At 34.3% G+C, this 13,557-nt stretch overlaps 1 protein-coding gene across 1 annotated transcript in view; it reads right to left on the bottom strand.

Moving 5' to 3' along the window:
* Positions 1–13,557, bottom strand: part of LOC124362622 (serine/threonine-protein phosphatase 6 regulatory ankyrin repeat subunit A-like) — a 77,798-nt gene that overhangs the window by 53,078 nt on the left and 11,163 nt on the right. The window contains exons 5-6 of the mRNA XM_046817282.1: positions 11,996–12,148; positions 7,864–8,067 (exon numbers count right to left, since the gene is read on the bottom strand). Coding sequence (XP_046673238.1) covers positions 7,864–8,067; positions 11,996–12,148 — 357 coding nt within the window. The remainder of the gene's footprint in view (positions 1–7,863; positions 8,068–11,995; positions 12,149–13,557) is intronic.

The following is a 13,557-nucleotide window of genomic DNA, read 5'->3' as shown; positions in this document are numbered from 1 at the left end:
TCCATCGGTATGACCGCAATACGCGATTATGTGCAAAAATTTATGTAATTTTTACGTGAAAACTTTGTTTTTGGGGTCGATAAGCGGCGAAACAATTGGTCGGAGCAGGGTCAAAATTAAAACAAAGGTTAGATTTAGTAAATAATATGATCTACAAAAAAGGTTCAGTTACTTTTTACTATATCTCCATTATTTTGACCGCAAAACGCGATTAAGTGAAAATATTTGGAAATTTTCGCCTACAAATTTTCATTCCAGCCTTGATAGCGGCTAAACGGTTGGTCGTAGCTCAAAATACGTCATTTTAACAACTTTTTAGTAAACGACGTGTTCTATAAAAAAAGTCCAGTAACTTTTATGCCTTATCCTAAGTGGTCTGGCCTAAAAACCTGTTTAAAAAGGAAATGTTTTATTATTTTTAGATGAACATTTTGTTTTCTGAGGCAGGCAGTAGCAGCCGAACCATTGGTCATAACTTAAATCCTAAATGTTCAATAACTAGACAGAATTTTACCAATCACCAAATCTCTTAACCCCCCTTTGGGAAGTTCCCAGGATGACCAGATAACCCCCTGATGTCTTAACCCTTGGTAACGTTAACCCCCATCCCCCCCTGGGAATTCCTTGTATGACCTCATGTCCGAATTTTATCTATCAATAAACCACTCTTATCCCTTAATTAGGCAAACACCCTAGTTTTTAACATCCTTTAATAAGCCTGGAAAACTCTATAAATGGTAAAAATATTTTGTCGTGGGATTGGCAATTTTTTGAGTTTTAAATTTATGTGCGATAAATATTTGTGTAATTCATTCCAGATTCAGACTGCACTTGCTTTGCTAGGTTAACGAGTGAATACAAACCCCACATTAGAAATTAGCTGAGCGTTAGCTAAGCGTCAGTAGTAGATATGGACAGAGTGAAGTTTTGTTTTGTTGTTCACAGACACAACACCCTCAAAAATAGACTCCAGTGTGTCATTTACCCCCCCGGTAACATTAACTCCCCCCCCGGGAAATTTACTGGTAAGACCAGATAACCTCCTGAGTAAAATAAACCCCCTGATGTCTTAACCCCCGATAACATTAAACCCCCCCAGGAATTTCTCGGCATGACCTCATGTCCGAATTTTTACCAATCACCAAATCCCTCTCATCCCCCGATTTTTGCTAGCGTACATCAGATCTACCAATCACCAAATCCTTTAACCACCCCCGGGAATTTCCTGTTATGACTAGATAACCTCCTGAGTAAATTAAACCCCCTGATGGCTTAACCTCGGTAAGATTAACTTCCCCCCTGGGAATTTCCTGGCATGAAATGAAGTGATCTACATAAAAGTTCTAGTGACTTTTTACTCTATCTCCATTAGTTTAGCCGCAAAATGCGATTAAATGAAAAGATTTGGAAATTTTCGCCTACAAATTTACATTCCGGGCTGCTTGATAGCGGCTAAACGGTTGGTCGTAGCTCAAAACAAAATTTTCAACAGGATTTAGCAAATAATGTGATCTACAAAAAAGGCCCAGTAACATTTTGCCCTATCCTCAACGGTTTGGCCGCATAAACGCGTTTTAAAGTATTGATTTTTATGTTTTACGTGATATTTTTAAACTGCCCAGTGCAGTCTTTTGTCCTAAGCTCTGTACTGCCTAAATTAATAGGTCGTAGCTTAAATCTGATGGCATAATCGAAAGACAAAATTAAAATTCTGCCAAGAAATGTGCAGTCACTTTTTGTCATATCTCTATCTAATATATATACAGCCGCATGTGAAACTGACTGACTCACTCACTCACTGATATATAGATACAAATTCTAACATAGTTCTACAAGTGCTGGAAACTTGAAATTTGGCATGCAGGTACCCTTTCACAATATGACCCGGAGGAAAAGTCTGAAAACCGGACTTTTTTACTTCTAAACCCCTAAAAAAAATTCGAGAAAATTCGTGCATTTTTCACCCCTGCAGGCATTTTTTGTAAGCCCGATAGCGGGTGAACCGTTCGAGCTAGCTCGGATCTGACGAAAAATTCATAATCAGGAATGAGGTGAACTACAAAAAAGGTCCAGTGACTTTTTGCTCTATCTTCCATGTTTAAGCGACAAAACGCTCGAACATTTGAAATTCCAGAGATTTTTTCGATAAAAAATAATATTTAGAGCCCGATAGCGGCCGAACCGTTGCTCGTAGCTCAAATCTGTTTGACCCATCAAATTAGCAAATTGCGCGATCTACAGAAAAAGGTCCAGTGACATTTTGCCCTATCTCTATTGGTTTGGCCGAAAAAAAAACGTGATTATGTGCAATTTCTTTTGTAATATTTACGTGAAAAGTTTGTTTTTGAGGTCGATAGCGGCGAAACTGTTGGTCGGAGGGCAAAATAAAACAAAGGTTAGATATAGGAAATGAAGTGATCTACATAAAAGTTCTAGTGACTTTTTACTCTATCTCCATTAGTTTGGCCGCAAAATGCGATTAAATGAAAAGATTTGGAAATTTTTCGCCTACAAATTTACATTCCGGGCTTGATAGCGGCTAAACGGTTGGTCGTAGCTCAAAACAAATTTTCAACAGGATTTATCAAATAATGTGATCTACAAAAAAGGCCCAGTAACATTTTGCCCTATCCTCAACGGTTTGGGCCGCATAAACGCGTTTTAAAGTATTGATTTTTATGTTTTACGTGATATTTTTAAACTGCCCAGTGCAGTCTTTTGTCCTAAGCTCTGTACTGCCTAAATTATAGGTCGTAGCTTAAATCTGATGGCATAATCGAAAGACAAAATTAAAATTCTGCCAAGAAATGTGCAGTCACTTTTTGTCATATCTCTATCCCATATATATACAGCCGCATGTGAAACTGACTCACTGACTGATTGATATATAGATACAAATTCTAACATACTTCTAGAAGTTGCTGGAAACTTGAAATTTGGCATGCAGGTACCTTTTGCAATATGACCCGGAGGAAAAGTCTGAAAACCGGATATTTTTTACTTTTTAACCCTTCAAAAAAATTAAAAACCGGTTGAAACTGGTTAAAAACTGGTGTATTTTTTTGCTTTAGAGCCGTCTAGCGAATAAAACCGTTGGTCGTAGCTCAAATCTAATTTTTGGGGGATATAGCGAATTGTCTGATCTACAAAATAGACACATTAGATTTTCCCATATCTCTACCGATCAACCCGTAAAATGCGTCCAAAATCGACAATTTTGTCGAATTTTGGCAATTTTCGCTTGTAGAACTTTTGTTTGAGGCTCTGTAGTGTCTAAACCGTAGGTCGTAGCTCGGATCTGACGAAAAAACGCTAGTGTGGAGTGAAGCGATCTACAAAAAAGGTCCAGTAACTTTTTGCTCTATCTCAATTGGTTTGGCCGCAAAACGCGATTAAGTGAAAACATTTTGAAAATTTTGCCCAAAAATTTACATTTCGGGCTCGATAGCGCCTAAACGGTTGGTCGTAGCTCAAAACAAATTTTCAGTGCGATTTAGAAAACAGCGCGATCTACAAAAATGTTTTAAATGACATTGTGCCCTATCCCCAATGGTTTGGCCGCATTTACGCGTTTTAATGTATCGATTTTTCAAGTTTTACGTGAGATATTGTTTTCTGTGCTCCATTGCAGACAAAACCTTAGTTCTAGGCCAGAATAGAAATTTGATTTTAATACGAAATAATGCGATGTACACAAAAGTTTCAGTGACTTTTTACTCTATCTTCCATGGTTTAGCCGTAAAACGTGATTATGTCGAAAATTTCACTTAAAAACTTACATTTCGGCCTCGATAGTGGCCGAACCGTTGGCCGTAGCTTTAAATGTAAAAACTATTTATAACTAGCTATTGATAAAATCAACAAAAAAGTTCCAATAGCTTTCTGTCGTTTATCTTTCCGTAAGCCTGGTAAATGCTCTAAAAAAAGGCAAATTCTTTGTCGTCAATTTTAGGGGTTTTAAATCTTGCAACTATAATTAGTGCGATTCGTGCTGGTTCCAGATTGACCTTGTATTAATACGTTAACGAGTGACTAAAAACCCCCCTCCACGTCGGGAGTTGGGCTGAGCTTTAGTGAAGCTTCAATAGTAGATAGGGACAAAGTGTTTTTTTTATGTTCACAGGCACAACACCCTCTAAAATAGGCCCAGGTGTGTCATTAACCCCTTGTAACATTAACCCCCCCCACCCCGGGAATTTGTTCATATGACCAGACAAATATCCTGACGAAATTAAACCCCCTGATGTCTTAACCCCCTTAACATTAATCACCCCCCCCCCGGGAATTTCTCGTCTTGACTAGATAGTCTCCTGGTGATATTAAACCCCCTGTTCCACTTAAAATACTGCCTTAAGGTCGGTTTTTATTATGTTTATACTAAAACAATATTCAAGATAGCTGACCAGTGCAGACTTTTCTCCCGAGCTCATTCCTGGCTAAACCAAAGCTCTCAGCTAAAATCTGATGACGGGAATCGAAAGATAAAATTAAATTTCCGACAAGAAAGGTCCAATCACTTTTTCACGTATCTCTAACGGTTATGCCGCAAAAAGCCCTCAAAGTCAAAAGTTTTGGGTAAATCCGGAAAATTAAACTATGGTATACATACGTCCTCTGACTTTGGTTAAAACCAAATTCTTCTTGTCTCCAAATTTCACAAACACATAACTTAACTCTTCTACCACATCAATTAATTAATATTATACACCACACATCTTTTAGCTGAGCGTTAGCGAAGCATTACGACCCGGTAAGATTCTCGAGAACGGATACATAAAATTTGGAAACTTCACGTCTGAATTCAACCAATCACCGAACTACGCTTATCCCCGAATTTAGCCAACACCTAAATGGGGGCCTGGGGGCGTAGCCCCCAGCGAGCCGAAGGCGAGTCTAATATATATATACAACCGCATGTGTAACTGACTGACTCACTCACTCACGTATACTAATTCTAACCTACTTCCAGATGAGTTAGAGACTTGAAATTTGGTACACAGATAGCTTTCCACGTGTAACCACCAGGAAAATCCCGAAAAGTGAGAATTTTTCATTTTCAACCCCTCAAAAAAATTCCCAAAAAAAATCGCGCATTCTTCACCCCTGCAGGCATGTTTTTGTAAGCCCGATAGCGGGCGAACCGTTGGAGCTAGCTCGGATCTGACGGAAAATTCATGGTCAGGAATGAAGTGAACTACAAAAAAGGTCTAATGACTTTTTGCTCTATCTTCCATGGTTAAGCGACAAAACGCTCGAACATTTGAAATTCCAGAGATTTTTTCGATAAAAATAATGTTTCAAGCCCGATAGCGGCCGAACCGTTGGTCGTAGCTCAAATCTGATTGACCCATCAAATTAGCAAATTGCGCGATCTACAGAAAAGGTCCAGTAATCTTTTGCCCTATCTCGATTGGTTTGGCCGAAAAAAACGTGATTATGTACAAATTTTGTTGTAACTTTTACGCGAAACTTTTGTTTTTTTTTGGGGTCGATAGCGGCGAAACCATTGGTCGGAGGTCAAAATAAGACTAACGTTTTATTTAGGAAATAAGATGACCTACAAAAAAGGTCAAGTGACTTTTTACTATATTTCCCTTAGTTTGACCGCAAAAACGCGGATTAAGTGAAAATATTGGACATTTTCGCCTAAAAATTTACATTCCGGGCTTGATAGCGGCTAAAACGGTTTGGTCGTAACTCAAAACAACAATTTTAAACGGGATTTAGGAAATCACGTGATCTACAGAAAAGGTTCAGTGACTTCGGGCGTTGGCTGAGCGTTAGCTAAGCGTCAATAGTAGATAGGGACAGAGGAATATTTATTATGTTCACAGACACAATACCCTCTAAAAAAGGCCCAAGTGTGTCATTAACCCCCGGTAATATTAACCCCCCCCCGGGGATTTCCTGGTATGACCTGATAACCTCCTGTACATTCAACCCCCTGATGTGTTAACCCCCTGGTAACATTAAACCCCCCCCAGGGAATTTCCTGCCATGACCTCATGTCCGAATTTTACCAGTCACCAAATCTCTTAACCCCCCCCCCCTGGGAAGATCCTGGTATGACCAGATAACCCCCTGGAGACTTATCCCCCATCCCCCGGTAACGTTAACCCCCCCTGGGAATTTGTTCATATGACCAGACAATATCCTGACGAAATTAAACCCCCCTCTTGTCTTAACCTCCTTAACATTAATCACCCACCCAGGGGAATTTCTCGCCTTGACTAGATAGTCTCCTGGTGATATTAAACCCCCTGTTCGACTTAAAATACTGCCTTGAGGTCGGTTTTTTATTATGTTTATACTAAACAATTCAAGATAGCTGACCCGTGCAGACTTTTCTCCCGAGCTCATTTCTGGCTAAACCATAGGTCCGTAGATCAGATCTGAGGGCACAATCGAAAGACAAAATTAAATTTCCAACAAGAAAGGTCCAGTCACTTTTTGTCGTATCTCTAACGGTTTAACCGCAAAATGCCCTCAAAGTCAAAAGTTTTTACGAATCCGGAAAAAAATCTATGAAAAAGGTCAATTTTTAAATCCCTTGTCATTTACTTAATGTCCGGACTTAACCAGTCACCGAGAATTCCGCTTATCCCCGAATTTGCAAGCGTTTACTTTGGGGGCCTGGGGGCGTAGCCCCCAGCGAGCCGAAGGCGAGTATATAATATAAGATTATATGTAATATAATCTTTTGAGGGTGGATGAAAATCAGGAAATTATGTCAAATTTTTTTGAGCTAGATACAGTCTGTTATAGAAAGACGTTTTTCTAATACATTTTGATGCAAAACTTAGTTTACAACGTAGTTTAGTAGAACGTTTACCAAATAATTGTTTGAAAGGATTTATGACAAAAAAAGTAATTCTGATATACCTGAATGCAATGTACCAACTGCACAACACAAAACAAATTTACCTTAAAAATAACCATTCAATTTGTGTTTTGAGAATTTATTTATATTTTGTAAATTATCTCTGATAAATACAGGTTTAAATAATTTTAAATAAAAAATTGGTATGATTTTGCTCAAATTTATCGGATGTATCAACATCTGTCCATGAAAGATTAATACATAAAAAAAATTTTAATGAAATTTTAAAAGTGTAAACAAAGCAATTGGAGTGATATTAATTTTATAATTTACAGAGCCTGTCAAAAATTATTGTAAATAATGAAGTATGTTAACAGTTTATGGGCTATAAGAACAAGTATGTATAATGAAGTACGTACAAATTGTTATGAACCTCACAAATGTGAAACAAGAACATATATTTTTTAATGTTACTGTTAGGAATTATATAAAAAAGTATGTATAAATGGAAATAAATTTCTTAATAATTCTAGAAAACGTTAAAAAGGAATGTGAATTGCCAAAAATTCAGAACAAAACAAAGAAATTCTAGTAGGCACCATTATACTTAATAGAAGAATTATTTCAAGTATGAGACTGTAAGAATGTAATATTAATGCAGTGACTATTGTTACTATTATATAAAACTATTCAATGTAGAATTTTTATGTTACATATAAATGAATAAAACATGTTTGTCCAACACATACATAACTTAAGATGTAATAACAGGATCTTAAAAGCAATACTACTAGTTTTAAGATCACAGATATATTTTATAGGATTTTTTCAAACAAACTGTTTTGTGAACTTTAGAAGTAACACTTATATAAATGAAAATCATGGAAAGGTATTTACTAAATTTGAAATTAAAAAACCAAACAACAAGGTTAGATAGAGAAACCAATACATTCATGACTCTGTGTCAAAGGTGAGAGCTGTAGTACTGATTTGTTGCGACCCATAAGTAACTATTTAACAAAATACAGGTATATTTGATCTACCTGTCCTTTGAGGTTGACAGAGTTGATGATGGCTCTACAGTAGATGAGCTCCTGACACAAGTTGACGTGGCCATTGAGACAGGCTATGTGAAGGGGGGTGTTACCAAATAGGTTTCTGGCATCAGGATCAGCCCCAACTTCTATCAGAGTATTGGCCACCAACACGTTTCCACTGGCAGCAGCTGCATGTAGCGGTGTGCACTTCTGTTGGAGAGACAGTTACATTTGTGTATAAATTAAACTACCTGATTTTAGTTATTTGATTGTTACTTAACCCTTTGAGTGCCACGGGTATTTTCCGAAGGCATATGCATAAAGTGCCACGCTGTTTTTTGCATATTTGTAAGCTTTTGGGAAAAAAGCTGTTGTAAAATAACTACCAAACAGATTTCTATCATTTTGTTGTTGTTTTTTTTCTTATTAAATGCAGAATGTGATACATATCGTTACAAATAAAATTTGATTTATAAAAATATAAAAATTTCAGTATTTATAAAAAAAAGTTTTTTACTTTTGTATAAAAAGTTAAGTTTCGACCTAATTTGTGTGTATACGGTATTTTTAAGATTTTTTTCTTTATACCATGATAAAGGCCATATGATTCTAAATAAAACCCATGTGTAATATCTTATTCTAGAATTTTAAAAACATGGTATTATATGTATTAACAAAATGCTGCCCGGTACCGACATTTTATAAACTGTACTTCATTTGTCAGAGTTTAGAAATTACTTAGTAATGATGTAGTTTTCCCAATAAATCTAATAAAACATTAATACAACACAAATAAATATGATTAGTAAATCTAGAAACAAATACTTGCTAACATATTTACATAAAAGTTTACATTTACTAAACAATAACCCTAATTATATTCACATTGAAAATTCACGTTTTTCGCTTGAACACAACTCAAATCATACATTACTTTTGTAAATAAATACAGTAAAATACTGTATAAGTTACTATTTTATTTTGTATTTACTCAAATGCTTGGTTATCGGCACATAAACAACAAGTAATGCCGTTATGCAACACGGTACTCGTCCTCTACGTCGTGTGACTAGAAGACAGAATCATCGTACATGTACTTATCACAGCCCACTATCTTTGGACAAGTTTTCCTTATCAGAGATCAAAATAAACTTCATTATAAGTTCCTTCTTCCATAATGAATCTAAAAATACTCGATGAGTCATACTTCCTATCTCCAATCCTCTCCAAATAGACACACGAATGACCTGACATTTTCGAATAATAAAACGTTGTTCTTATAGTTTTTGATTTAATTGATTGTCGTAATAACTTGTAAATTCCAAAATAGGTTAAATAAAGTCAGTTGTTTTTAATACTGTAATTTATTTTGTCCCCGATAAGGAAAACTCGTCCAAAAATAGTGGCTTCTTGATAAGTACCCAAACAACATACGTTTCACAGATAAAATAGTAGAGAAACAACATAAAACTCGTATTTATTGATAGTTTGGATCCTATTGAATACAGCCGTCTGATTATTTGGCCAAAATAATCTTGTACTATATAAAATATTATCGAAATACGAAACGTCAAAATTGGCGACGCTGTGGCACTCAAAGGGTTAAACTACATAAATAGGAATTTAAAAGACATCTGAAAGTTGGCATCACAAAATAAAAAGTGGTACTAAAGCTTAACAAAACTATTGGAATTTAGTACCACGCTCTCCAACATGGATGGCTCTTAGACATACTACAGAACATACTCAGCAACTACACAAAAAAACTCCATGTGGAAAGTTAAAAAAAAATAATTTAATTAAAAACAAATCTTGTAACTGTGCATTTCTCAATAGATTTAAAAAATGAGGAGTGTTCAAAGATTTAAAATGATATAGAAATATCTTATCCCTTAAGTAATAAAAAGGACTGAAAAAGGTTTTAAAATACTCATTATTTACAAGAAGATTCTTAGTTTTGTTTAATATCTTGTAAAATTTTAAGATGGAGGCTATATAGCTTTTAGAAGTGTACAATAGTACTGTAACTAATGTAATAACTGACTCAATTAGAATTAATTTAGTATGGGAATAATATTCAGATATGCCTAGAAAAAGTCTGTTTCATTTTGTAAAAATGTTATACCGCAAATATTTAAACATGCACAAAATTTGTATCTTATCTAATACAGACAAAAAGTTTAACTTTTTGTGACCTGTAAGAAATTTGAAACAACATTTATAAATGCAAATTTTTTAAAAACTCAAGACTTTAAGATTGACACTATTCTACACTGTCTCATAGAACAAAAACTGAAAATATTCTCAGATTACAAACAATTTTTGTTTATGTAGGTTTTTAAATTGTTTATGACGTTTTAAGGTGGCTACCAAACAATTGCAGCAGTAGAACAGCAGTAGAAAACCAGTTCTTAATCACTAAAACAGGTTTTATTCATAATTAAGATAACAAAGGTAATAAATTATCATAATATTTGGTTTGCAATACTTGTTTTCTATACACCAGTTGGAGTTGGAAAGACTACAATGCAATAACAATGTATTGAAAGATCTTCTGGTATTTTAACTATTTTAAAGAGATAGTGATGACTTTAATGATTCACAAGTAATAACGTATCTGGGTTAAGTATGATAACGTAGGAAGGGTTGGGTCAATTCAAATGTTGAGTTCAGCTCCATTTCACCTTACACTTAGTGCAGTGTCTGACATCTGACACTGCACTAAGTGGAGGATAAACTGCAGCTAAACTCAACAATTGAATTAAATAGTAACTTCAGGTAATTTAAACTACTACATTTAATTTGATTGAAATAAATCAATTCATATTTAATTTCATAAGTCTTGGTTAAATGTTTCTCTGCATCTTGTTATTACCTGGAAGAAACATTTGAAATTTTTTATAGATCACTTCGTTCTTTTCTACAAAACAAAAATATTCTGAAGTACAATCAAGATATACGAGTGGAGATTTCAGCGTTAGTGGTAATGTAGTTCTTAGTTTTGAGTCATTTCTATTATTATTAGAATATATTAAAATTATTAATTATTATTAATTTATTTATTAAAATTTTATATTATTTTGAGTATTAATCTGTTGTTGATTTTTATTATTCACTTAAGAGACATGTTTCAGGTTAGTTCAGCCCATCTTCAGTCAGTAATGTGAAGCCCAAGAGAAATAAATAATACCACTAATATTTATAGCATTCCAATAAGACATGTCCATTGGGCATACATACACACTACTGCACTAACACAGACATATTATGTCAAGCAAGTAAACAAATATCAGTGTTTTTATTTATTTAAGTTTTTATTTTAAATATTCAAGTTTGTATATGAATGTTTTTACATATTAAACACTCTTGACAATCATTCATGTTAGGTTTCATATGACTACCTAACTGAATATGGAATGTAATTAGCCCAAAAAAATGTCTTGAAGTGAAAAATACGACACACATACAGGGTATTGAAAATATAAACTTATGAAATTGTACCATAGTGGCTGAGTCGATGGAACAAGAAATTGAGGTTTAGCATAATATAATTTTCATTAATAAAAGCTACTTATGATAGATTATTGTAAAACTTGTTTAATTTTCTATGATGTATTGGTTTTATAAAATTTATTTGCTTTATGAGGATAATGAACTTTCAAATGCAGCTGAAATAAAAAAAAAGTTTTTAAATTTTAAAATCAAAATAAATTAGGCCTACAATAAGTACTTAGTAAAATTCAACTACAAAAATCATTTTTATTTACTTTTTTAATCTGAAATATAAGAAATTACAAAAAAATAGGAAAATAATTAAACTAAGTAGTAATTAAACTTATACTACAATATGTATTTAATGATCTCATTGGCTGACTGCCCACCAGTTGAGATCATACAAAGTCATCTGCTTTCATATGTTTATTATCCTTAAATACAACAAAGACATTTCTATCAAGCAGATCCACTTCCCTGTCTTAAACTTAAGTCCTGTATCACAGTATGCATAACAATCATTATGTATACAAATCTATTAATTTATCATATTTTATTTTCAATTTTATTCTCTTCAATACATTCGTTTTAAACCTGAGAAATGGAGGAGTAAGATACATAGTACTGTATCATAATTTCTACTTACTCCTTTATCTTTAACGTTAGCATCAGCCCCATGGTTGAGCAACAAACGCACAAGATCCTCATGACCCTGGTAAGCTGCGTAATGTAAAGGTCTTCTATCTTTCTTGTCACAGGCATTGACAATGCAGCCATGAGATATGAGCAGTTCTGCCATCTGAAATATTATTAGCAAAGGTTAACTGCTATGTTTAAAGGTTTCAAATAAGATGTGGTTTCTATCATAGTACCTATGCAAAAAATTTGTTTTTGCTACAATAACTTACTCTATAAAATAACTATTTTTAGTGTTTCTTAACCCTATGCGCTCGAAAGGCCAGCAGTACTGGCCACACCAAGGTTGCAGACACCTCGTGTTAGTTTTACCATAGTTTGTCCTCGCAGCTCGTATGGCCAGTACTGCTGGCCGCGCTTCTTTTATTGACAGCTCGGCGGCCATATTTGTTGTTTGCCTCACCAGATCAGAATTATTTTTCAATTTCCTCCGTGTTATTTGCATGGTAATTTAAAATGTTTAAAGAAGAATTGAAAAATAATTTAAAATTTATTTTTAATGAATATTTCTATTACAAAGATAAACTTACATTTGGAAAATTTTACTCTTAAACGTATATTTTTAACAAAGATATGTAAATAAAATGTTATAAAGTATGCCTTTACATTTATGTTACACTCAAACATAAACTATTTTACATTTTTCTTAGTCTATAAATTTTTTTACGGAATTAAACTTTTAAAAATACATACCTACGTGTAGTCAAGAATAGTTAGCACACGTCTTCTAGTAAAATTTTCTAGATTTTCTCTATTTTCCATCTCTTCTATCATTTCAGTGTATAGGCCCACTACACGCCATTTGTCTCATTTGCACAGTCAATGTTTAGAGAAGAATTATAGGCTAATTTAAAATTTACTTTTATATAAACTTTCTAATACTAAGATAAGCATGAATTTAGGAAATATAAATCTTACATTAATATTGTTAACAAATTGTAAGAAAATAAATGTCATTATAGTTCTATGTTTTATTACTATATACACAGTCACAACTATTTTACAATTTTCTTAGTCTTTAAATTTTTTTACGGAATGAAATTTTTCAAAACATCCACCGATGTGCAGTCCGGGTTGGCTAGCACAAGTCTTGCAGTAAAATTTACTACGTTTTCTTTCTTTGCCAGCCCTTCTGTCACTGCATACTGCGCAGTCTTTCGTACATAACCTTACTGCCTGCACTGAGCTTTGGTGCTAAAACGATTGAAATGAAGGCTTGGTTGTTTAATTCAAAAGCTGCTTGATAGGTTTCAGCACTCACCATTCATTATAAAACAAATAGAATATTAGAAAATAACTGCTGTGTTTAGTGGCCAGTGGTGCTGGCCTTACGAGCTATGGACGTATTATATATTGGCCAGTACAGCTGGACATACGAGCTGAGATAACATTACAGCAAAAATTAATCTGCGCTCCCGACAAAATGGCGGTGGCCAGTAGAGCTGGCCATACGAGCTCCAAGGACAAATAACAAATACTACCTTCGAACGCAAAGGGTTAATAATGCATTAA

The sequence above is a fragment of the Homalodisca vitripennis genome, chromosome 5 (assembly GCF_021130785.1).
Source record: "Homalodisca vitripennis isolate AUS2020 chromosome 5, UT_GWSS_2.1, whole genome shotgun sequence".
Lineage (NCBI taxonomy): Eukaryota > Metazoa > Arthropoda > Insecta > Hemiptera > Cicadellidae > Homalodisca > Homalodisca vitripennis.
This window is presented reverse-complemented; position numbering and strand designations above follow the sequence as displayed.